The following is a 24,110-nucleotide window of genomic DNA, read 5'->3' as shown; positions in this document are numbered from 1 at the left end:
GCAAATGGGCGAATTGCATGTCGAGTTTTAGCGTTGGGGCCAAAGAGGCTGACGATTTGCAGCCCGCAAGGATATGAATCGAAGGAGTTGCCAAGCATTTTTCGCCCTTTCGCGCCTTGTTTAGCTTGCTTGGATGGAGTCGGGTCGTTTTTTTGCTGGCTGGGATTTCGGGGTTTTGCTGAACTCCATGTTTGGGATGCGACTTATATTCGCTGAAGCCCGTCCCTCCCACCCTCCCAGTCGTTTGCGTCTTTCCATTTTCTCTCTTTTCTTCTTGTACTTCAGCCTTGTCGTTTAAGGATTGTGTTTGCTGTTTGTCAGCCTTTCAGTTTCTTGACAGCAACTGTTGCTTGCTTGGTGCACAACAGTCTTGCAACTTACCAGGACCAAAGCTTCCGGACTCCGAAACCCGACGACGAGATCCATCCAGGGGCGAAAGGATTCCAGGCACCGTGTGTGAAGTAGGACAGGCGAAAACACATCGTGTTACGTTACTAAGCCATACGCTTACAACCATCTGAAAAGAGGTCCTTCGGTTTGGTATAACGAGAGAGAGAGAGAGAGGGTGAGGAGGCAATTCATCACATCCGACGCAATGCCGCAAGATTGCACAGAGGTGTCGGCCCTGTGCCCGGTCGAGGCCACGGTCCTGGGCTACTATCCGAATCTCGGGTCCGGCATCTTCTTTGCCATTGTCTTTGGCCTCTTGACCGTGGCTTCTCTGGTGCTGGGAATATGGAAGAAGACGTACACATATGCCATTGGCCTTTCCATTGGCCTATTGCTGGAAATGCTCGGTATGTACCTACTCATCAGATATCCACATCTCATCTCCATCTCATCTCCATCTCACGTCTGCACCTCATACATGACCTCTGTATATATATGCTTACACCTTCATAGGCTACATCGGCCGTATCCAGCTGCACTCCAACCCCTGGAACGACGGCGCCTTTCAGCTCCAGATCTGCGCCATCATCCTCGCGCCCACCTTCATCTGCGTCTCCATCTACCTCACCCTCAAGCACGTCGCCATCAACATCAACGCCTCCGCCTCCCGCATCCAGCCCGGCTGGTACCCCATCATCTTCTTGCCCGCCGACCTCAGCTGCCTCATCGTCCAGGCCATCGGCGGCGGCATCGCGGCCGCGGGCGGCAAGACCAACCGCAAGCTGCAGGAGAGCGGCAACAAGGCCATCATTGCCGGCGTCTCGCTGCAGGTCGTCGTGCTCGTCGTCTTTGGCGCCCTCAGCGTGGACTACTATGTCCGGGTGAGGAGGTGGCTGGCTCGTCCCGAGGCGCAGAGCACGGATGGCTGGAGGCTCTGGCATGATGGCAACTTTAAAAAGTTTCGCTATGCCATTTCCACTGCTTTCTTTGTCATTCTGATCCGATGCATCTACCGGTATGTGTTTTTCCCCCCTCTCTCTCATCTAAGCCCCCCTTTCAAACTCACCCCTTTCCCTTTTATTTTCTCACCCCTCTCAACCAACCACAAAAAGAGAAGTATCGTGGGTATATGAAAATAAAGCTGATAAATTTGGGTAAAAGTATTGCTGAAATGGCCGGCGGCTGGGGCAACGAAATCATGCAAGACCAGGCCAGCTTCCTCGTCCTCGACAGCACCCTCGTCTTCGTCGCCAGCTTCCTGCTTACTGTCTTCCACCCGGGCATCTTCTTCCCCGCCATGCGCCGGGACCGCCAGAAGATCCGGGCTGCTGGGGCCGCTGCCGACGGGCATGGTGAGGAGATTAAGATGCAGGGGGGGTCGTCTACTGAGGGCATTCGGACGGATGCTTGATTCTTAAGGAAGAAGTTGAGCTTGTTTTTTTTTTTTTTTGTCCTTGTATGAAGAAGATGGATGTGAAGACGATGGTGACGAGCTGTGAAAAGAATGTATAAGAAGTGGAAGAAGAGAAAAGAAATGAGAAGCAGAGAGATGTTGAACGGATTTATACATGTCGGCCTTGTTGCATCTTGGTTTAGATGGCGTTACAGATTTTTGATCCCTTTCTTACCCTCCTACAGCTCTGGCTACGCGAAAGGAAAATGAGAGAGAAACCAGATAGGACATGTCTGATTGAGTGGCCAGCAGATGATTAGATTCCGCCTTATGATAGATTATATTCAACTTGTATCACACATTGAATTAGCGAGAGTAAACGACAAGTCTCGCTTACAATGACTTTTGTATCCATCTATGTGCAAAATGGTCCTCCCTCCTAAACATCATGACTTGACCAATCTATCCGTCTCGCCGTCATCGTCACTATCGTCCTCTTCCTCATCATCCTCGTCACTACTATCATCATCATCCTCCTCCACCTCCTCGCTCTCTTCCTCTTCACTTGATTCTTCCTCCTCAGACTCTTCCTCCTCTTCCTCCTCGGCAAGCCAGTCATCCAGCGTCTTCGTCCTCAAACCCTCTCCAAGCCCGTTCGACTTGCAAGCAGGCGCCGACCGCACCACCTCATCGAGCTTATCAGCCGCCGCCGCCACCGCCGGCCTATCGCTATTGTACCGTGCCGTCGCAGCGTCTCTTTCCGGCTCGCGCAGCCGCGGATCAGGCTCCTTGCCGGGCTCGACCCAGTCAGGCAGCGTCTCGTACCCCCTAAGACCGTGCAGGCCGCCGCCCCCAGCGAGGACCAGCGTCGATGAGCCCAAGAGGAGCCCCTTTCTCGACTCAGAGGGGCTCGGGGCTTGGGGAGCCGGCTTCGGCGCGAGGAGCATCAGCGTGGCGAGCTGCGGCACGGAGAGCACGGCACGATACATGCGGGCTCGGTCTCGCAGATCAAAGGACACGTCGTACCGCACCAGAAGCAGCACGTAGTCCCATAATCTTTCAATGGGGTGCTTCTCTTCTTCCACGGGAGGGTCCTCCTCTCCTGCTCTGTTTTTCTCGGCTTCGCTCTTGCGGTTCAGGTGATGTAGGTAGACTTTTGCTCCGAGAAGCAGTATCTGGCGCTTCGCCGCCTCAGATTCGCTCGCAAAGTCCTTGAGAAGAATTCGAAAGACGTCTGGGGCAATGTTGTCCTCGCCGTTCAGGCCGGAAAACTCGCCCACCAACCAGATGATTGTTGCTCTCGCCTGAGGGTCAGTCGCCGAGTCGAGGTTCTTGGCCAGGCGCACGACTGTCCCTGCGTGAGCCTCTGCGTCTTGCTGGATGAGATGCCGGATGACCGTCAGCGACTCCGCAGCCAGCGTTCCGTCCAGGCTTGTGATCTGGCTCAGGAGCAGTTTCAGACACCTGGGAGCCGTGGCGGCATCTGCTTGCGCGCAACGGCCAATGGCTCGGACAGCTTCGCGCACAAGAGCCTTGTTGGAGCCCTGAGAAAAGTGTTCCAGCTCTTTCAGAATGAGGCTCTTGACGTGTACTGGGCTGTGGGGGAAGATGAGCGCCAGCACTTCGAGCTTGAGCTCCCAGATGGGCGCGGTATCCGTTGCCCTGACCAAGAAATGGCTTGCATACTTGACAAAGTCGAGCGGACGCACAAGACACACAGACACAATGTTATACAATGCAATCTGCTGAATGTCCTGAGCCCCTCTCAGCAGGGCGACCAAAGGCCCTATGGCGAGCTTGACGTATTCTGGTGTGCCGACGTCCATATAACACCTTGTGACGGCCACGACGACGCCCGAATTTCGACTTTGCAGAAGAGGTTTGATTCCGTTCAATAGCAGAGTCAGGTCAGGATCCAGCGAGGTCGACTGCGTGGTGGGTTTGGATGCGCTTGCTTCTCCGTAAAAGTCATCCATGGTGGTCTGCGTCTGCGTCTGCGCCTGAGGGGCGTCATTTTCTGGGATTGGCTGAGTTCGCCGTGGGAAGCATCTCCGGGCATAGTATGTCATCAGCTTGAGCGTAGCAAGCTGGCTCCATTCGTCCATGTCCACGACCTTCTTAATCAGGCCACGGTAATGCTTGTGTATCATATCGATCCTATCGGGGCAAACCTCCACAAACGCCGACACAGCCGCGCCAGCGACATAGTACTGCTTATCACCCAGCAGCGTGGCCAGATATTCCAGCAGTTGAGGCGACTGGCTCGGATCCAGGCGATAGCACTTGGGAATCGCAAGAGCCGCGGCCTTGCGCACAAGGGGGCTCATGTCCGCGACGCCCTTCTTGATGGCCAGCGACACAATCTGGCTGATGACGGGCACGCGGATGCCCGACATGGTCTTGAGCGCAAGGGCTCGGACTTGGGGGTTCGTATCGGATAGCGACTTTTGGATGGTGTTGATGGAGAGCAGGGCGAGGTCGGGCTCCTGCTCGGCATGGTGGATGAGGTAGATGTAGACGAGCTTCTTGATTTCAAAGTTGGGCGAGGCGACGTTTTTGACGACGGAGGAGAAGAAGGGGAGCGTCTTGTGGTTGCGGTACATCATCTGCAGCAGCGAGAGCATGTTAGAGTCGGTGGGATACGTGCAAGGGCATCGCAAGGCGGAAGAAACGCACAGCTATGACACGCCGCAGCCCCTCGAGCACCTCGCGGTCGTTGCGGCTGTCGAGCAGCTTGCGCATCTGGGTGCGGTCCAGCGTCTTGGAGGTTGTGCGGACGCCGCGCGTCGCCTGGGCGGCATCGAGGGTGAGTTCTCTGGCTGGAGTTGGGCGCAAAAGCAGGTGAAGTCAGCTTCGTCGGATCAAGCAGAAACGCGGGGGCTTTTGCGGTTGCTCACCAGCCTCCAGGAGGCCAGAGATTCTCGATATTGACTCCATTGTCTCTGGCCGGGCCTGGCGAGAGGGAAAAGGCCCTTTTGGGGGAGCTTGTTGCTGAAGCTGTGAGGAGAGAGCTGGCGAGTTGGTGGTGTATCTACTAGGTATTATGGGCTCTGTGCTGTTTGGCGTGCAGAGGAGATGACGTGCGAAGTTGGTGGTGCAACAGCTTCAGTCCAGTTGCGGTCTAGTGTCACCTCACTACAACTCCAAGCTGCTGGTTCTGTTTTAGAGGATTGCATTGTCTGGCAAATTTGGGCAGTCTTTACAATAATAGACTGAATCGCCAACTCAGATCAAAAGATACCCAGTATCATCATAGCTTTCAAGTTTGTCGTTACTCAAATTGCATTAAGACGCTTGTATAGCTCCCGGCTACACCTCCAGAGTGATGAAATCCTGCACATCACCATAGCGGCCAAGCATGTCACCATATAAGATCGAACACTTACACGACAACAATCCCATAACGCCTCTCACTTTCTCGATAAACACAAATTTGTTCATAAAATGTCACCTCCAAATCCCATCGTTCTCTCACCAGCTACACCCTCCGAACTCCTCGAGTACATCATCGACCACCACAGATACCCAACCACGATCCTCATCGGCTGGCCCAAAGAGACATTCATCCAGGGCCTCGTCGAAGACATTACACTCCAGCATCTCTCCTTGCATCAAGAAACAGCCGAGCAAAATCAACAAGACGAAAAAGAACAAGCTGTCAATGTTTCATCCTCTCTCCATCCCCTCGAACGCAAATCCCTCCTCCAAACCGCCGTCTCGCGCCACATCCGTCTGCTCTTCGTCCCTAGCATGACGCATCTCCGTGCTTACCTCGGCACATTTTCCGCCTCAGACTCCCAGATCCCGCCTCCTCCATTGTCAGACCTGGACATTTCCGACTCACGATGTCCTACGGGCACACCCTTGTTGCTCGTATATGGCTTCCTCGAGCTTCACCGTGGTGGAACCGAGTGGTCTGCCCAGGGCATTGGCACCACGGCTGCGTACTTTATCGAGGCGGCTGCGAGGAACTCCTTCAGAGCTGCCATGGCTGAGCCTAGAGGGGCAAAGGGGCTTACGACATTGGATGAGTTTTTGGACGAAAAGATACCCATTCTGAGTGGCAGTGGTGTGAATAGCAATGGTGAATACAGTGGGCGGACGGTTCCCATAAGAGCGGTGCTCAGTCGCTGGTTCAAATTTACAAGGCAAGAAGATAGAGAAAGGGCACAAACATCTTGAGCAAAATCAGATAGTATTCATTTCCCTTAGCCCATAGTCATGCTCGAGCAATAACCATCCCACATTGAAAACAAAGATGCATGTCAAGCCTCCCAACCCAACGCCAATCCGTGGTATCTCCATCAATATGCGCCTGGCAGCCTTTTCCCATGTCGTTTCCACATTCCCGATATATACAGCCGAATAGTACCTTGTAAGCAAAGTATTAGATGAGTCTCCGGTTAGCCAATTGTTTGCTCCATCTCGGTAATGTATAGCTTGATGTGAGCCTCCATTTTGAGGTACTCGTCGTACGCCGCGTGGACTTCGTTCTCAATGTTTTCCTTCAGATCAAGCATCTGCTAGCCGTTAGTAGCCCTTCATGTACCGACACGGGCCAAGACTCATGCATACCTTCTTCTCCGTTTGCTCAATCCGCACTCGTCGAATCTCCATCTCCTTGCCCTTGTCCGTAAGCTCCTCCGTCAGCCGCTTGTGCGTTGCCCGCAGCTCGTGCATCTTCTCCTTGGCGTCTTGCGCCTTTTGGTTGCTCTGCTCGCGAAGCTTCTCCGTCCGCTCCATCCATTTGGCAAGCTGTCGTTTGAGCATCTGCTCGGCTCGTTCCACCTCGCGAGCATTGTTTCCTCTTTCTGAGAGCGCCTCGCGCTGCTTCGTGTTCTTGGCCATTTCTTCCTCCTCTTTCGCCATCTCCATCGCAATTTCTTCCAGGACCTTGATGCAGGATGTGACGTCCGTTGCGACAACGGCAAACGAATCTGCCGACGTCTGAAGCGCTCGTGCCCGCCGGTCCAGAGAATCGATGCGCGTCTTGTCATTGTTGAGAATGTCCCGTAACTCGGTCAGATTCTGCTGGAGGGCCGATGGGCTCTGAAGCACATATGGCCGCAGCTTGGCGCTCTCCTGCTTGAGTGTGATCTTCTCCTGCGTCTTTTGCTCCAGCACGGTCGTCAACTCGCCCTTCTTCTGCTTCGCCTCCTCCAGTCGCGCCGCCACCTTTTCTTGGTTCCGCCTGAGCTCGAGCAGTCGTCGTTTAAGCTCTTCGTTTCGCATCGTCTTTTCTCGCACCTGTGCCTCCATCGCTTGCCGGTTGTTCTTCATATCCTCCAGCCTGCTCTCGTGCTCCTGATTCTCCGCGTACAGCGTCTGGATCCGCGTCTTGATCGACTCAGCCTTGTTATAGTGCTCGTCAATGACGCTCGTCTGGGATTCTCGGAACCGCACAAAGTTGATCAGATAGCTAAAGATCTTGACCAGGCGCTCGTATGTCGGCTTGTAGAGGTCGTTGAAGCTGAAGTCCTGGATGCCGCATTCCACCAACAACCGCCTCAGCGATACGAAGAAGCCCATCAGGTTGCGCGTGTCGGGCGAAATGACGTCTGCAAACTCGCCGCAAACGTCCTCTGCGGCGGCGCGCATCGCCGGCTCGACCGTCTCGCGCGTCGCATTGAGAAGAAGCTCGGCAAACCACTCGAATATTTGCTGGACGTGCGCGGGATTCGGCTTCTGCAGGTCGGCGATGGTGAAGTTGATGCCAATGTCGGTGATGCAGCCCACGATTTCGCGGTCCGGCAGGCGCATGAACGCGTCGGCCTCTTCCTCCTTTTTCCTGGACCGTGACTGTTGCTGCGAGGCCGGTATGATGCTCACTCGAGGGTTGTACGCCATTCTGGAGGATGCAGCGCGCACTTGCGCTGTCGATGTGCGGATTGTGGAAAACACTGGCGATACGGAAATGGTTCGTCTGTCGTGGGGGTTCCGAAGATCCCAAGAAGTGGCATGTAAATACGGGACAAGGTTGCCGCAGAAACTCTCATCACGTGACGCCACCCTACAAGCAACAGAGCACCTGTCGATTATTGTCGCGTATGATGCGAAAAATGAATTTCATTGTTCATGTTTCGCTTATTATTCATGATTTGGAATGACTGGGAAAGTCTTGAATTTCTTTGATGCAGTCTGTAAAGGTGGAAGTTCAGTTGTTGATATACCCATGTAAACAGACTCTAATTCTGTGATCGCTTATACACTGCGCTGCCTCGAGCGGCTTACACAGTCGTCCTACTGCAGCAGCAAACGAGTTCTTCTTTCGGCAGACGGAAGGCTGATTGCATTGCTACAAATCATAGTTCGTTCTATGATTAGCTTCAACAATGCTTTAAAGACTTGATTTTCATACAAGTGAATCACACAAAGGCTATCTTTAGGCTTCGTTCGGTGCTGCTTCATCATGACGATGCGGCTGGGGTCAACAGACACAACACCGTGACACCGCCAGGATACATTATCGGAATGCTTTACCACCAAGACATTTACACGCAGTCAGAGTGCTAACAAGAGCTTTGACTACCCTAGGGTAGTGAAAATTTATCTACAAGATCTAACATGACATATACGCCATACCTATCTTACACACCATGTGCCCGACCTCGTCATCTCTTCCTTTGCAATACAATTCCCTAAGCCTTGTGCTTCCTCAAAGTCTGCAGCAGAACAGGCGGGTTCGCGCCAATCATCTCGTCGACCTTGTTGCCGTTCTTATAGAAGAGAAAGGTGGGCATGGCGCGGATGCCCAGCTCCTGGCTCAGCTCGGGCAGCTCGTCCACGTCAAACTTGACAAAGTGGACCTTGTCCTTGAACTCTGCGTCCTCAGAGGCCCTTTACATGACAGTTAATGGAAATCCACGATTCTTCTTCGTTGTTGAATAGACAGACTTTTCCAGGATGGGAGCGATGGCCTTGCATGGCCCGCACCATGTTGCGAAACAGTCGACAATGACTGTGTTTTGGTCCTTGACAACCTTTTTGAACTCTTCGGCACTTGAAGCACCCAAAGTAAGGGATCAGCATGTGAAGTGGTATCAGTTTGCAAGGAGATGCAGCTCACGTCTTGACATGGTGGACTGCAAAGGCAGGGCGGCTGGCGTGGAAGAGCCGCTGTGATGCAACGCCTTGCCGGGCAACGGACGAAGCCGAACGGAACATGCGTGTAGAGATCATTCTGACGAGTTGATATAGTGAAAAGGCAGCAGAAAGTGCGATTGGACGAGAGGCAGCAAGGTGATGTATAAGATGAAGTCGTGAAGCAAGTGGCGATGGATCGATCTAGACGAGCAAATAATATCGGGGACAGATCTGTATGATGTAAGCCAACCCCACGGACACAAGCCAACGACGGCCCAGTTCAATTTTAACACAACCGCTACTTAATTCGTAGGTAGGTAGAGTAGACAGCTCAAGCTCCTCCATGTGTTGGATATCCCCTTGGCACCTTTTCTAGTATGTAGAGTGGTATAGATTGACCTTCTACTATGATCTTCAATATGTTTATCTACTGCCCTAGCCCTTAAGCAGCTTTGAAGTCTACATGTACTACTATCAAGGTAAGGTAGGTAGAAAGGCTCTGGTAGGCTTAGGTACCTACCTAGTGAACAGTCAATGGAAGGCTTGGTTCTCTCCACCTCCTGCCCTTTCTAACGCTGCAAGAGACTCAACACACTCAACGTCATCCAACTCTCAGATACCGCGATAATCAAATACAAACTCCTCCTTCTATTCCACCAACTTCAAGATTCATCTTCGACCAAAACATGATTACTCTCTTCTTCGGCGGGGGAGCGCCGTCATGCTCTCTCAGGGTCCTCGCCCTCCGAAGCCTACAGCCAAAACAACGATGATGTTGGCCTGTGAGAGCTTGTTTACTTGCAACCAAAACCCCGTCTCTCATGCTGAACCTGCATTGCTGCACAGCATATGTTGCGCTCAATTACATCATATGAGTGACCTCGATCAAACCTTTCGGCCACCCGAACCTCGAGCGGACTCGCGTTGACGGCCTGGACAGCGGCCATGCCGAATTCTGGCCCAGCCTGCTGTGTTACGCCACCCTGCCCTTGCATGAAGCTGATGTTTGAGTGCATGTATGCGTTCAATTATTTTCTCCTTCGAATTACATCGTCCCTAACATTTCCATGAGATGTCGCAGTCATTGGATGAAGCACAGAGAATACTCCGCACTGCGCCCAACAGCCTGCCCGTTGGGCGTCCAGATCATGACTTTACACTGACGGTCCTTCACATCAAACGCCAGCACATCACATTGCAAGCACCATCAGCTATCTCCTGCTACCTGAACCAAAGGATGTCCTCTTTGCGCGAGCCGTTGGAGAAGAGGGGCCAAAAGCGCAAATTCTCGAGAGCGAGCTCGACGGCAAGTGGCTCCGGTCCAGAGGCCAACGTCACTGTCTCTCAACTACCAACGGGAGAATTTGAGCAGCAAGATGTCGCCTCGAGCTTGGAGCTTCATCACGATCAAACTGCCGCCACTAATGTCACCAGTCAGGAAGAGAGCTGTCAGCAGCACATCTCCGATTCGCCCTCTGCTCCAGTGCTTTCGCCTGAAATAGCCAAAGCTCCCGTAATCCCGCCCGAGAGTATCTGGAACGATGCTTACGACAGACTGGCAGCTAAAGAGCCCAGGCTGGTTGAAGCTTATGAGAAGATCTTGTCCTTCAGGCTCAGTCGCGAGACTGCTGACTCTGCGGATCTCACAGCCAAGCAGAATACCATCGAGAGAAACAATGTGCTGGTGAGGAGGGGGCAGATGTACCGGTTAATCCAAGATGACTTGGATAAAACCGCCCGAGAAGCGAAAGCAAAGGAAGCAACAGGCATATCAATGCACGTGGTCAGCGCTACAATAGATTTGATGACCGACGCAGTCAGAAATCTACCGCAGGCAGCTCTTCCCTGGGCATTCGTTTCTATTTCGATCGAGGTCAGTATAGGCCGTCTACAGAGACAAGCAGCACGGAAGAGCTAACTCTTGTGATAGATGATGATGAATCCCGTCTCGCAGACCAAATCCAGCCCAGAGGCTGTCGACTATGTTGGAACCACGATTCAGTGGTACTGGGAGCAAGCGGCACGCGTATTCGACAGCCAAGAAGGTGATGGTGACAAAACGACCTTATACTCATCATTCGTCAATCTGTATGAACAGATTCTGCAGTTTCAGATGGGCAGCATTTGCGACTACTACAGGACCCGGGGGTCCGTTCTTCTACGAGACGGCTTGAAGCTCGACAACGGGGAAGAGATGTTCAAATCCATTCAACAAGCCGACGATGTTCTCCGAGAAGAGATCAAAGCCTTTTTGGTCCTTGAATCAGAACCTCAACTCTTGAACAGTCATACCAAGGTACAAGAAAGATACTATCTTACAAAGGAAGATCAACAATGTCTTCGAGACTTGCGGATCACGGATCCTCGTGCTGACAGGATCCGCATCGAAGACACTCAAGGAGGATTGCTGCAAGAGTCATACCAATGGATCCTTGAAAACCCGCAATTCAAGACTTGGCGCGACAGTAACGAGAACAGTTTGATTTGGCTCAGGGGCGATCCCGGAATAGGAAAGACAATGCTTTTGTGCGGTCTCGTCCAAGAGCTGATGCAACAATCGGCTCCGTGCCTGGTCACGTACTTCTTCTGCCAGGCCACGATCCCAACCATCAACAACCACATAGCAGTTCTGCGTGGTCTCATGTGGCTCCTAGCAGAGCAGCGGCCTTCTCTCATATCCCATATTAGAAAGGCATACGACGCTGCTGGAATGAGCGTCTTCGACGAGGGGAATGCCTGGGACACCTTGTCCAACATTTTCAGGAACATGCTGGCTGATGATGACCTGCCACCTGTTTGCATCATTATTGACGCCCTTGATGAATGCACCACGGGCGTGGCGGAACTCTTGGACTTCATTCAGGAAGCATCATCCCTGCCAAATGTCAAATGGATGGTGTCGAGTCGCAACAGGACTGACGTCGAGGAAAAGATGCATCAGGGAACGTGTCTCAGCCTTGAGATCAATGCCACGCTGGTGAAGGCTGCCGTTGAAGCATACATCTCCCAAAAAATGTCCCAGATGCCCTTCCTCAATCAGGAGTACGAACTCAGGAGAGAGGTCTGCCGCCGGATGGAAGAAAAGGCGAACGGCTCATTTCTCTGGGTTGCAATCGTCATTCAAGCACTAAACTCCAGAAGCTATGCTCATTGCGACGGCATCTCTGAGATGCTGGATCTACTGGACCAGATGCCCGAAGATCTGTCTAAACTCCGTGAGATCATGTTGCAGCAAATCTTTCAGTTGGAAGGCAGGGATCCCGAGCTTTGCCGAGCTATTCTGGCGACTGTGACATTGGCGCATCGGCCCTTGCATCTTGATGAGCTTTCATGTCTGGTAGGCTTCGAGGGCGACCCGAGAAGGCTGCCTCATGTGACAGAGCTCGTCAATGTCTGCGGTTCGTTCTTAACCATCCGAGAAGACGTCGTCTACTTTATACATCAATCTGCAAAGGATTATCTGTCTGGTCCTTCGCCACGACCTGTCATTTTCCCATTGGGGGAAGACAAGATTCATCACAACATGGTTACCCATTCGTTGAATGCCATGGCGCGTACCCTGCAGGAGGACATATACCGACTCGGCCACCTTGGAATTCTCATTGATGAGATTAGTCCACCAAATCCCAGTCCTCTACGTAGAGTACTCTATTCCTGCACCTACTGGGCAGCCCATATCTGCCAAGTAGCTTCCCGTCGGGACAAAAGCCTCTTCGATGACGAAAAAGTCCTAGGCTTCTTCAAGGCGCACTTCCTCCATTGGCTTGAGGCGCTGAGTCTCACACGCAACCTGCCAAGCAACATCGGTCACATCAAAAGACTCAGCGAATTGCTCAAGGTGAATCAAGCCCGACTTGCATACCGGCAGCAGACTCCAGCGAGAGACGAGCTTCAAGCGTTTGTTCGCGATGCAAGTCGGTTTCTGCAATACCATGCTCATATCATGGAGAATGCTCCGTTGCAGATATATGTATCTGCGCTCCTATTCAGCCCTACGGAAAGTCTCATACGAACGTGCTGTGACGGCAAGCTATCAGCTTGGATACTCATGAGCCCTAATGTGGGAAGGGTATGGAGCCCTTGTCTTCATGTCGTCGAGGCCAACGAATCGACAACAATGGACTCTAGTGGTACGACTCTTTTGATAATGAACAAAAAGTCTCGAGATGTCGAGATCTGGGACATTGCCACAGGGAGGCGGTCCCAGGTACTCAGCCATGCGGAGACCGTCCATTACGCCAGGTTCTTGAGAGACTCGGGACGCATTCTCACCTTCACGGAGCGCCTGAGTAGTTCCTGGGATGCAGTTTCTGGGGCTCTTATCAGTGTAAGCAGCATCCATGACCTGCACCTTGACTGGCGCACTGTCTCGGTTTCGGAAGATGGGAGGCTTGTAGCGTCACGTACGAGAGATGGGGTTCAGATCTGCGACCTTGTTGAGAGGACTGTTGAGAAAAAGACGCTGCGAGGCAGGGAGGGCGAGGGACAGTTACGGTGGTCGAACAACGCCAAGTTCTTGGCTTCCGGTGGGATAATTATGCGCAATTCGGGCGCGACAGGGGGCATGAGGAAGATGAAGTTGACTGACCCTTTCCCCTCCAATCCATGGATGGCCACCTTTTCATCCGACTCTAAGCTCGTCGCTATGGTAGATCAAAGAGCGGTTGCAATTTGGGATTTGGACAGCAGAGAGAGGATGTTGACATTGCAGGCAAACAATGTCGAAAGATTCTTGCTCGCTGAATTCTCTCCCGACGGTGGGCTCATCGCTGCAAGCTGCACCTTGATTTATATAGGTGAAGGAGGCGCACAAGTTGTCAAAATATGGGATACAGCCACGGGCCAGATACAACACCAGCTGCGTTGGGGTTGGTCAAACTTCACCAGAGGGCTGCGTTGGCTTAACGGCATGAGGGCTTTAGCTGTGGCAAGTTACAAGGCCGTTGGGGTCTATGATTTGTCTGAACGCACATTTTGGAGCTCTGGGGGTCATGATGGTCGAACCTACTTTCCGTTCAAACAGCTCATCTGCTCCGCCGATCTCACACGCGTGGCGGTGTTATATGATAGCGACATCGATATCTGGGACACGACAACTGGAATAAGAATCCAGACTTTTCGAAGCGTCAGTCAGGTGGCAACTGAATATGCATTTTCGCCGGATTTACAGTCACTTCAGGGGTACCATGACTATGGCTGTCGTGTGTGGGACTTTGCCTCGGGCAGCGAGATCGAGACGACCGGTTGGTGTCCGGAACTACCAGCGCAAGGAACGACTTGTCTTCGTTATCGGTCTTCAAGTGACCTACCTCGGCAGTGGCAGAATCATCGAGCGGGGACGTCGGTTTCTTTACGGTGCTTTTCCAACAACGCGGACTATCTCGCCCTGATGCTTGAGAAAAACCAGTTTGAGATACGGAGTGTGGTGAGTAGGGAGATGATCTGGACAACAGACGACGATGGCTCTTGGGCACATGGGGACGAAGGAGATGGATGCGAAACATGTTTCCGACCTTATTACACAAATACATCCATTGCTGTATCCGACGATGGCGAGCGTGTGCTCTTTACGCAGCCTCACCATCAAAGGATGTGGGTTCTGGCAAGGGGCAGGGAAAGAATCAGCTTGCGAATGTGCAATGGGGACTTTAAGCCGTGCTTTGACGTCGAGTCGCCGTACATTCTCACGCAGTGTGGCTCTATACACTTGGACAAGCTCATTGCGCAAGCCAACGATCTTCAGTCGGCACACGACTACCAACGCCTCACTGAGGGCTACGGTCTGACTTATGATGGCTCATGGGTGACTTGGAACGGACAGAACATTATATGGTTACCACCGGGCTATCGACTCAGAGGAAAGAGAGTGATTTCTCAAACTTGCTTTGTTCTGCAGATGCTTGATTCAGCAGAACCTTTCATCATTCGCTTTTCTGGCCCCCCTCCTTTCAGACTTAGGTATTGATCCGCGACACCAAGAAGTCGGTGTGCGGGTGTTACACTCGATCTTTACTGGATATTAGGAAGAATGCGAGTTACGAAGAGTTGATAGTTTGATGTATAAGCTGCCGAGAAAAGACATTTACCAAGCAAACGCCTACTTGAGGCTACATCACATGACAAACGCTTATGATAGGCTGATAGAAGTAGCAGAAATAAAGTGTCCACGTGGATTCCTTGACTCCGATGTGTCTTGTTAGTCGTGGTAGATCAGCTAAGCTGGCATTGACAATCCAGCATAGCAGCTGTCTTGACACTTGAAACACGTTCAGAGCAAAAAGAGCGTACACAAGCGTTTCTGAGCAGCCTAGAATATCACCCATAATGTCAAGATAAAGCTGTAAAGACAAGTCACAGGAAGGTGTATATGAAATTGCATATTGTTTGACTCCATGGCGCCGGAGCGAGGGGTGCGGTGTGGTAAACCTCATAGTAACGTACTTGGGAGAAGCTGTTTACTTCATTAACCTCTGTATGTAACAATATATCTTCACTATCACGACTGCAGGTCTACCAGAATGTTAGGAACACGCTCCCTTACGGCGTGATGCCATGAGCTGCACTCTTTCGCCTTTCAAAGTCAAATCTTGAACCAGCGTATTGATACATCATAAGGCTCTATATAAACTATAGTGCATTGATCAATGCAAAGAGCGCATCCGAGATGTTCTTCGGAAACAGAGCGGCAAGATGCGGATCAAGCGTCGACGTGGCATCTGTAAGAGTGACACACTCACGAGACGCCCCCTTCCCATCCAGCCGATCCTGCATCCAGGATATCGCCTTGTACACGCCGACGATGCCATATTTGACATGGTTCAGATTCGTCGCGTTGGCTCTTTCGTAGTGGACGCTGACGCCCTGATGGCAGTAGTCGCGCACCTCGGCGTCGATCCTGTTGATGTCCGATAGATGGTCGATGATGCTCTGGTAAATGTACAGGGGAGCCTTGATCTTTGCTTGCGGAAAGTTGTTCTCATCCTTCCAGGCTTTGACGAGCTCCGCCGTCACTCCCGGTATCGAACCGTTGCGAAACATTCCCAGAACATCCCGGTGGAAGAACAAGACCGTGATGGCCTGCAGACACTGATGCAGGGGGCTGTAAAAGAGGTCGCGAAACTGCGGCTGCAACGCCTCGTCAATAGCCCTTTGGAGTTCCGGGTGCTGAGTCGCCAGACCAAGCATCGCAGAGGGGATCAAGCCCGCGCTCGGCCCCTTGTTGATGCCAAAGATGTCGCTTGCTTCCGCGAGGCTTGAAAGGCCGCCCATGGCGACGCCCGAAATGTTCAGCTCGGGGGCGTAGGCGCCCTGCATGGTGATGGCAATCTGCGTGGCAGCGGCTCCCCCCGAATAGCCCCAGAGGCCGATTCTGGCGTTTCGTTGGATGCCGGTGATGTGGTTGGAGTGCTTTGCGGCGCGGATGCCGTCGAGGACGGTGTGGCCGGTGACTTTGCTTGCTGTGAAGGATCCCCTGGGGCCTTCGTGGTCGGGGACGATGACGATCCATTTCTGGGCGAGGGCTGCTTCTGCGAAGAGCAGCTGGAGCGCGGTGGTGTTGGACGCCAGCATGGGGCTGCTCTGGGATGATGCCTGCATCGTGTAAGACGGGCTGCAGTCGATTGTTGCAGAGTCCTCGGCCATCTGCAGGGATAAGATCTTGTCGTATTCGGCATTAGGGGGGATGAGAGCCGTCAGGATGCCTGTGGTGGCATTCTGGTGGCTGTCTGTCGTTCGGTAGGAGATTTGGTAGGCTTTGTGGATGTGAGTGGGCGTCCATCCGAAGGCAGAGATTCGCGAAGGTGGCTCTCTGTAGTTGATGATTTCGCCGGGGGAGAAGGCTGCGATATTTGCTGGGATGGCGTAGAAGGGATCTTGGCTGGGGGGCAGACTGCTCTCTGAACGATGTCTGTGGTTATGACGAAGCTCCGTGGCAGAGACGAGGGTTACCGCCAGCAGATAGTAGGGGAATATCATGGTGGTCAACATTGTATGAGACGAGGGCTTCTATGATTGATGCATGTGGAAGATGAGAACAAGCGAAGGCGCCATGAGGATTCTTCAGCCCATGTTGTCAAATGTGAGATGGTCCAAGGCCCATATTGAACGTGCTAGGAGAGGGTTGGCACAAGATTCCTCTTATATCTTTCGATGGAGCATTGTGCAAATGATGTAAGACAGAGTGAGACAGCTGCATGTTGACAGTCATGATGACGGCCAGGAGCGGTATGTAGTATCGTCATACACTTCACTTTGACCACAGACAGAAGAAAGGGGTGGTTGCACGACTTCTTCTTTAACGTTGCGTGAGTGAGCGTTGGTGTGGTCGACTACTGTATGCTTGACATTGCTCTTCACCACAAGCATTCTGTCTTAGTATTGAACAGCTGTCATTATCACGGCATCCAAGATCCAAGAGTAAGGTAGCCAGCAGATGCAACTATACATGTCACTTCTGCCAAGGTCCTGCATACCAACATTTATATCCCATTGCTCCCGTTGTCTCACACATGTCATGGTCTCAAGCAGGCTGGGTGTTGCTAGCTCCTCATATACCATGCGATCGAGAGGAATGTACCAAAAGACATCGTGGGCTGTTGAATGTCTTGGCTTGTCGCGCTTTGCACGTTGGAACTATTAACACGTCATTCCAGGAATCGGGATGGAGTTTACCATGGCATTGGATGGTTGGTGGTTTGTCTTGTGCAAGGACAGCTTCACAGCGGTAGTACAATTCGAGATTTGAACAGAATGAGCTATATTTGGCCCTTCCGTGCAGAAGAGTTGAGGAGTAGAGCATCTCATGGGTGTCTTTGATGTGCACCTCTCACTGCAACCTGCAATGCTGATGTCGACTTACACGGCGGTGGGCTAAGGAAATAAAAAGCAGAACATGGAGATGCCTACCTTATTTAGTTCTTGAGGCTCTGCGCTGTCGGTGCGATTTTGATAGATCTTGTGGATGTATAGATGGGTATCATGTCTGTCTCTCAGCCTCCAGAATATTGTACTTGAGGAGGTTCTCATCACCAGATGTCCTTTCTGAAGCTTACATCAAAATGCTAAACATACATACCGAACCATGGCATTGACAATTGACGCCAAAAACAATATTCTCGACTGTTACGCAGCAGCAGCCAGCCTTCGAAGCCACGCTGCCACAGCCAGAAGTGGCTCAGTAATGCCTTGCAGCCGGTTTGGACACTACTGGCTTTACAGCATTCTCGATCCCGCCCCAGACCTGGAGAATGACGAGGGGCTGTACACGGAGGTCCTCACGCAGTTTTGAGCTCCTCTGCCATGCATTTCACAGCATTTTTAACCTCGCCCGACGCGTTGAAGCAGGGGTAATAAGCCGAGTTGGACTAGCAGGGTGCGTGAATCAAGGCGCCTCGTGCAGGCTGCGATAAGCGCCGATAAGAGCTGTCGCATCGAAATTTCTCCCACCCACCCCACTGACTTCATCATAGCACATTCTTCAACCCCCAAGATTCTCTCGTTCTACTACCTCTTCTACCCGTCATTTCACATTGAAATTCAAGCTACAGGACACTGATATCAATCAACTACTGTACACTCTCGTCAGCCAACACAGTCATGTCCAACATTGACCCCGACCTCATGGACATTGTCCACGAAGACCCCCCCAAACCCGTCTCCCACGCCAACACCACCACCACCACCACCACCACTCACGACACTCACAATAATGACGACGACGACGACCCCATCACCGCCAGCTACCAAGTCTTCCTCAACCCCGCCCTCCCCCTCGGCCGCCGCCTCCTCGTTCTCCAGCACCCCAACCGCACCGACAACACCCCTCGCCCTCCCCCGACCGAGCTGCGCCTGAAAGAACACTCGGGCATGGTCGAGGTCGACATGCCCCTCGACAACACCACCGCCTACGACCGCGAAAAGGGCCTCCGCTGGGGCCGCGCCCTGCAGAGCTCCATGGCCGTCAAGAGCGGCGGCAGCCACGGCCTCGCGGGCGGCTTCGGCGTCGGCGCCGTCCAGCAGCGCGCCCCGCGCAAGAAGGGCGACGCCGACGCCGACGAGGACCTCGACTGGAACGAGGCCGTGCGCCAGGGCAAAGTGCTCAGCACCCAGACGCTGGGCGGGCAGTATCCCGAGGCCGACGAGGTGCAGTACATGGTCGGCGTCTTCCAAGGCAGTACGTTTTTTTGAGAAACCATCAATTCCTCCCCAAAACACCCTTTCTTCCCCCCGTCTCGACCTCGCAGAACGTTAACAAAGACATCATCTTCCTCACAGAACACCTCCATCTCACCCCCGTGTCAAACCTCATCCACCTCCGCCCCCAACTCCACCACATCGACGCCGCCACCCAGCAGGAGCGCCAGTCCTCCGCCGCCGCCGCCGCCGCCGCAAACAAGGACGGCGCCCCGGCAACCACGTCCTCCGCCCGCGCCATCCACATGACCATCAAGACCACCTCCGACGGCGCCGACGGCGTCTCCACCGAGACCATGGCCGACCGCCTGCGCGCCGTCCAGACGGAGCCCTGGCGCAAGATGCGCTACACCGACGAGAACGACGAGACGGCCTGGGACGTCTACAACGAGAGTTTGTTTCTCAGGCCCAGGGCGGATCCGACGACGACGGGCGAGCAGCAGCAGCAGCAGGCGGAAGCCGATCACGATCTGGAGGAGCTCGTGCCTACGCTCGGCAATAAGTGGGACGACACGCAGTTCCTCGAGTCCATCAGCGGCATCAAGAAGCCTCAACCCGTCCCTGAGCCGCCGGCGGCAGAACAAAAGAAGCCGGAACCTGCTGCTGCTGCTGCTGCTGCTGCTACTACTACTCTAGCTGAAGAGCAGCGCCAGCCTCCAAGAGCGACTCGTCCTAGGGCGGGTGCTGCCGCCGCGATGGCTGCTCGGAGAGGTGGGCGGTCGTCAAAAGCGGCGTGAGGAGCTCATGGGTGAGGAGAGAAAGAGAAAGAAGGAGAGACAAAAGGATGCGTTGGAGAGTGTAGTTATTTGCATGGGATCCTGGTGTTTATGGAGTCAACTGGGTTCATATCGTGGAATGGCTGTCTGGCAGCTCGTCTATTCATGGCTTAGAGAGAGGTTGGATATATATACATGACATCTGCGAGGCGTGTCTTTGCAATATTACATATCCATCTTTGGTATTTTTTCCATGTATAGTGACGAACAGCTGCTCAGTAAAAGTAAAAAGAAAAAAGGCCTTGTTGTCATGCGTATTGAAAAATATTGACATTCAAGCTGAATAACCCACCCAGAACCACACTCCGTACTAAGCCCCCCTTACTGCGCTTTTGCTACCATTTCCTCCCCCCCATGTTCATCCGATGGTAGGATAATAATACACCAGATAAAAATCAAACGGCGATATCCCACTCATGTACCCGCTCCCACTAGCAACGCTCGCTGCACCACAGCTCGCTTGTAGTATGTCAATGCAAAAACGACAAAGTTCCCTCCAAGTCGTCCGGATTACCTTTCCCCTTTTCCACCAACCACGGCTAGTCCAATCCTTCCAACTTGCTTTGCCCATTGCAACAGTAGCTTCCAACGAAGACATCAGGTGTATGTTGCTTGTTGCTGTGCTTTTCGCCGAGTACATCTGAAACATTCCAATATCAGGTCATCATTAGGCCAAGCTACTGGCCCATCAGCATGTCCACGTCCAAGCCAATCGAGTGCAAGAACAGGTTGACGCTGCTGAGGCGCTCCGCCGCCATGGTCGGAGGCAGCGTCTTCGCCAGAGAGATAGTGCCAATGACACGATCCTTGACGGCGAGGACCAGACGCGTCTGCTGGTCGTTGCTGGCGCTGACACCAAGTGCCGCGAGGAGCTGCCACACGTAGACGTCCGAGCCCGTGTTGATACTGCCAGGGAACATGTAGGGTAGTGACACCTCGAGCCTGCTGAAGAAGGTTTCATATGTTTGATCCCTGCAGCACAGAAATAGTCAGATAAATCACGTCAAAGAGTCTGCGCATCTAATTGGTCGACTCACCATTTCTCCCACTGCTCAGGGGTGCCGCCACCAGTCTGCTTAAGGAGCACGGCGCGGCTCAAAATCAATGTGAGCATCGATACGCCAACCCTAGTCTTGGCGATGAGATCGACATTGAGGTTCGTAGCAATCAAGTTTAAAACACCATCCACGATATCCAGCCCTGTATCGTTGAAGTACTGCATCAGGGATGGCATGACGGTCGACAAGAACAGATCAATGTTCTCTCGCATTCTCGCGTTGGGAACAGTCTCGTCGTTGGTCACCGCCGCACCATTCACCACATCCAGCTGGTCGAGGTGATACACAATCATGGTCATGATGGTGGTGCGCTGCTCAAAGCTCAGGTGGGGGAAGATTCGGGGAATGGCCTTCTTTCCCTTGGCACACGACAGGAAGGCAATGAACGGGTGAGGCACAATGACTCCGATGGGCTCATGCACCTTGAGCTCTTGCCACAGGCGGGCGTTGAGGGCCTCCAAGGTCGCTGCCCACTCCTTGTGCTTCTCCTGCAGCTCCTGATCGGCCTGGTTCGTGACGGGCGGCGGCATGACTCGGACGTGGTCCTCAATCTTCATCAAGGTAACGTAAACCAGCTCGGCATTCCGCAGAATCGTCTTACGGTCGAGGCTGCTGGCGGGCGACTTCTTGCCGCTTCCAGCCCGGTGGTGATGCGGCTCGTTCTCCGCAGCGCGCTTGATGTTGAGCAAGGGCTTTGGAGTCTTGGCGTTACTAAAGGAAATCTTGCCCAAGCTGCCGGCGATGACGAGCTGAGGATTCTTCGGCTTGTTCTTGGCGGCCTCGACAGCTCGCTGCACTTGCTGCTCCATGCGCTGAATGTGGTTCTCCGCAGGTCGTCCGTGGCGGCGCATGTTGCCGTGGCGGCCGCCAGTCTGGAAGAGATAGGTCTGGGCAAAGTTGCTCAGGGGTTGGCTGGGGTTTTGGCGCTGGCCAGCACGAATGTGGCTGTAGACTTGGTAGTAGAAGTCCTCGGAGAGCGAGGCGTCGGACCCTTGCTCGACGGGGTTGCCCGTGGCAGAGACGAGCTGCTGCAGCTGGATGCGAGTGATGAAGTTCTTGTCTTGAGGAGTCATCACTCCGTTGTCCTTGGACAGCAACCAGATCTTGTGGTTGCGCTTAGCTCTCTTCGTCTCTTGATCCAAAAACGCCACCTTTTCCTCCTCGGACATGTGGGCTAGCTGGGGATGAGCGCTCATCTGCGCCAGGTTTGCGGCGGAAGCGGCCGTCTGGGGCAGTTCCTGGCTGCCAGGTGCCGCGCGCGCTGCCTCGGATGAGAGCCGCTTCGGATTCTGGAGAATCTGCACAGGATGAACCGGGTGGGCGGGCTGCTGGTGAAGATTATGATACTGCTCCGGCTGCCCATGAGGGGTAGGCAGCTTGGGGGCGGGGGAGGGTGAAGCCTTCGCCTGCGAGCCTTGAGGCCGCTGCAGGATGGTAACGGGGTGCGCCTGGCCGTGCTGAGGGAGAGGTGATGCATGCTGAGCCGAGGGGTAGACAGCAGGGACTTGCTGATGCGAAGCCAGCTCGGAGACGGGTGGCTGCGGCGAGGGCTTAGCCTGCGCGCGCATCGCAGCCTCAACCTCTTCCAAGCTCATCACCTTTCTTCCAACACTGCTCGACGGCGCAGGTTGAGGAGCTGGCTTGGGGGCAGGGGCAGCCGCCTTGGGAGGGCCGATGCCCCAGATGCTCTGGTCGACATGCAGATCCGGGAGGGCGTCGGGCTCATTGTACTTTTCGTAGCCTGTGCGAGCAGGGCGCGTCGCCACGGGCTCTCCATAGTATGGCTGCTGTTGCGAATATTGCTGCTGCGCGTATTGCTGCTGCGCATATTGCTGGGATATGCCACTGGGCTGGGGCGGGGCCTGAGCCTGGGAAGCGTTGGCCCGCGCGGCAGGTTGAAGTCGGTTGAAGCGAAGATGTTCCTCCTCGATGGCATCCGCAACCTTGGCCGTCTGGCCGAAGAAGTCAAAGTCCTTGCCAACCTTGCCAGCAGCAGAGTCGCCTGCGCCAAACGCCCCGCCGCCAAACGTATCGTCATTGAAAGCGTCGTCGGCGTCGTCCAGCTGATCGCCTAGGCCATCGTAGGTGTCTTCGAAGTCGAGGGCGTCGCCTTCTTCCTGATGGCCAGAGAGGCCGGCGAATGGATCACGGGGCTGGGAAAAGCCTGGGGCAGCGGCATTGTGGCGGCCACTGGTGTCGAAGCCGAAGAAAGACATGTTGGATGTTTTGTCGAGATATTATATGATTAATGTACTATGAGGCGTGATGTTAGTGTGATGGCTCTGATAGGGGAAGATGTCATGGGAAAAGAGATGCTGGAGGCAATGGAGGTGAAGCGAGGGCCACGGGACAGCTCTGCGGAGCTAGCTGTTGACCCGTCCGCGGCCGTAGCAGCAACAGCTCCGTCGAGATTGACCTTCAGGACAAGCAGCGGGTGGATTATGGACGTTCAAACTTGGCCCCGCATTTCTCTGTGAGATCTGTTGTCTTTGCCCCTTCGGCGAGGCTGAGGGGCACGAGGCTCGAGATATCGGCCACAGACTGTCCTTCCACTCGCTGTCCAACCTCCCCTATACCGTCCCGCGGCAGTTCAAGGCACAAAGACGCTTGGATGCCAGAGGAACCAAGATGCGTAACGAAAAGGCGACATACCGCTAAGATAGTAAAGGATTGACGAGGACTTGACAAGCGCACAAAGCTATCATGGTGTCTCTTCCTGCCGCAAAGCCGAGGAGTGTCCAAGAGCGCAGAGAGCAGCAAGCCGAGCCCAAAGGAGAGACGAAGTCGCTGAGCTCTGTGTCAAAAGACGGCCTGTCCAAGGAGGCGCAGCTGATGAGGGAGAGACTGAGGGAATCCAGACGCTGAGGAGCCCGACGATTGTGCGGATCTGGAGAGGGAGAGACTGACGTCCTTTGGAGAGAGAAACCCCACATGTGGGAGGAAACAGTCAGCCGGCGAGAGAGCGAGTCACGTGCGCGTGCGCGCATGGAGGGGCAGAGGAGGGACGTGCCCAAAATCGTGAAGAAACAATTGATGAGAACATGAGGTTATAGTAGGCATGATCTGTATGGAAATAGCCAATTGATTTTCGAGAAGGCATCTATTATTGCACGGAAAGCTTCAGATGATGCTGAGGACTGATTGATAGAATTCTCTTGTCTCGCTCAAACCACACCCGGTTCAACGTTGTTCTACGATGTATCTATCCCACGAGCTGGT

At 53.6% G+C, this 24,110-nt stretch overlaps 9 protein-coding genes across 9 annotated transcripts; 4 read left to right on the top strand and 5 right to left on the bottom strand.

Moving 5' to 3' along the window:
* Window positions 1-616: 616 nt before the first annotated feature.
* Window positions 617-1,690, top strand: TRIREDRAFT_40775 (uncharacterized protein; the record flags this gene model as incomplete). Its single annotated transcript, XM_006962488.1, has 3 exons — window positions 617-797; window positions 904-1,405; window positions 1,552-1,690. Coding segments are annotated over 3 exons (822 nt in total), but the record flags the coding sequence as incomplete, so codon positions are not given.
* Window positions 1,691-2,229: 539 nt separating this feature from the next.
* TRIREDRAFT_75189 (AP-3 adaptor protein complex beta-adaptin subunit) lies at window positions 2,230-4,720 on the bottom strand (the record flags this gene model as incomplete). Its single annotated transcript, XM_006962562.1, has 3 exons — window positions 2,230-4,389; window positions 4,460-4,602; window positions 4,681-4,720. The coding sequence occupies 3 exons, from the start codon at window positions 4,718-4,720 to the stop codon at window positions 2,230-2,232; spliced, it is 2,343 nt and encodes a 780-aa protein (XP_006962624.1).
* Window positions 4,721-5,227: 507 nt separating this feature from the next.
* Window positions 5,228-5,965, top strand: TRIREDRAFT_104137 (uncharacterized protein; the record flags this gene model as incomplete). The annotated part of the gene is made up of 1 exon (XM_006962778.1): window positions 5,228-5,965. One exon carries the CDS (start codon window positions 5,228-5,230, stop codon window positions 5,963-5,965), a length of 738 nt encoding a protein of 245 aa, XP_006962840.1.
* Window positions 5,966-6,065: 100 nt separating this feature from the next.
* TRIREDRAFT_120337 (uncharacterized protein) lies at window positions 6,066-7,653 on the bottom strand. Its single transcript, XM_006962561.1, has 2 exons — window positions 6,359-7,653; window positions 6,066-6,303 (listed from the first exon to the last, which is right to left on the bottom strand). The coding sequence occupies exons 1-2, from the start codon at window positions 7,628-7,630 to the stop codon at window positions 6,187-6,189; spliced, it is 1,389 nt and encodes a 462-aa protein (XP_006962623.1). The 5' UTR covers window positions 7,631-7,653; the 3' UTR covers window positions 6,066-6,186.
* A 768-nt stretch (window positions 7,654-8,421) lies between these two features.
* Window positions 8,422-8,962, bottom strand: TRIREDRAFT_104135 (uncharacterized protein; the record flags this gene model as incomplete). The annotated part of the gene is made up of 3 exons (XM_006962560.1): window positions 8,422-8,620; window positions 8,678-8,782; window positions 8,850-8,962. The coding sequence occupies 3 exons, from the start codon at window positions 8,960-8,962 to the stop codon at window positions 8,422-8,424; spliced, it is 417 nt and encodes a 138-aa protein (XP_006962622.1).
* A 2,098-nt stretch (window positions 8,963-11,060) lies between these two features.
* Window positions 11,061-14,831, top strand: TRIREDRAFT_56211 (uncharacterized protein; the record flags this gene model as incomplete). Its single annotated transcript, XM_006962777.1, has 4 exons — window positions 11,061-12,704; window positions 12,738-13,269; window positions 13,663-13,738; window positions 14,492-14,831. The coding sequence occupies 4 exons, from the start codon at window positions 11,061-11,063 to the stop codon at window positions 14,829-14,831; spliced, it is 2,592 nt and encodes an 863-aa protein (XP_006962839.1).
* A 662-nt stretch (window positions 14,832-15,493) lies between these two features.
* Window positions 15,494-16,840, bottom strand: TRIREDRAFT_57204 (uncharacterized protein; the record flags this gene model as incomplete). Its single annotated transcript, XM_006962559.1, has 1 exon — window positions 15,494-16,840. One exon carries the CDS (start codon window positions 16,838-16,840, stop codon window positions 15,494-15,496), a length of 1,347 nt encoding a protein of 448 aa, XP_006962621.1.
* A 1,620-nt stretch (window positions 16,841-18,460) lies between these two features.
* On the top strand, window positions 18,461-19,794 carry TRIREDRAFT_104132 (uncharacterized protein; the record flags this gene model as incomplete). The annotated part of the gene is made up of 2 exons (XM_006962776.1): window positions 18,461-19,037; window positions 19,139-19,794. The coding sequence occupies 2 exons, from the start codon at window positions 18,461-18,463 to the stop codon at window positions 19,792-19,794; spliced, it is 1,233 nt and encodes a 410-aa protein (XP_006962838.1).
* A 399-nt stretch (window positions 19,795-20,193) lies between these two features.
* Window positions 20,194-23,107, bottom strand: TRIREDRAFT_75184 (uncharacterized protein; the record flags this gene model as incomplete). Its single annotated transcript, XM_006962558.1, has 3 exons — window positions 20,194-20,805; window positions 20,871-22,662; window positions 22,738-23,107. The coding sequence occupies 3 exons, from the start codon at window positions 23,105-23,107 to the stop codon at window positions 20,511-20,513; spliced, it is 2,457 nt and encodes an 818-aa protein (XP_006962620.1). The 3' UTR covers window positions 20,194-20,510.
* Between the last annotated feature and the right edge of the window lie 1,003 nt (window positions 23,108-24,110).

This window comes from Trichoderma reesei (assembly GCF_000167675.1).
Source record: "Trichoderma reesei QM6a unplaced genomic scaffold TRIREscaffold_3, whole genome shotgun sequence".
Lineage (NCBI taxonomy): Eukaryota > Fungi > Ascomycota > Sordariomycetes > Hypocreales > Hypocreaceae > Trichoderma > Trichoderma reesei.
Note: the sequence above shows the minus strand (reverse complement) of the source record. Positions and strands in the feature narration are given on the sequence as shown.

Excerpts from the sequence above, each read along its gene's own strand:
- TRIREDRAFT_120337 (XM_006962561.1), bottom strand. The coding sequence starts at position 7,630 with ATGGCGTACAACCCTCGAGTGAGCATCATACCGGCCTCGCAGCAACAG. Across the intron at positions 6,304-6,358 it reads TTGAGCAAACGGAGAAGAAG|ATGCTTGATCTGAAGGAAAA; the intron begins GTATGCATGAGT and ends AACGGCTAGCAG.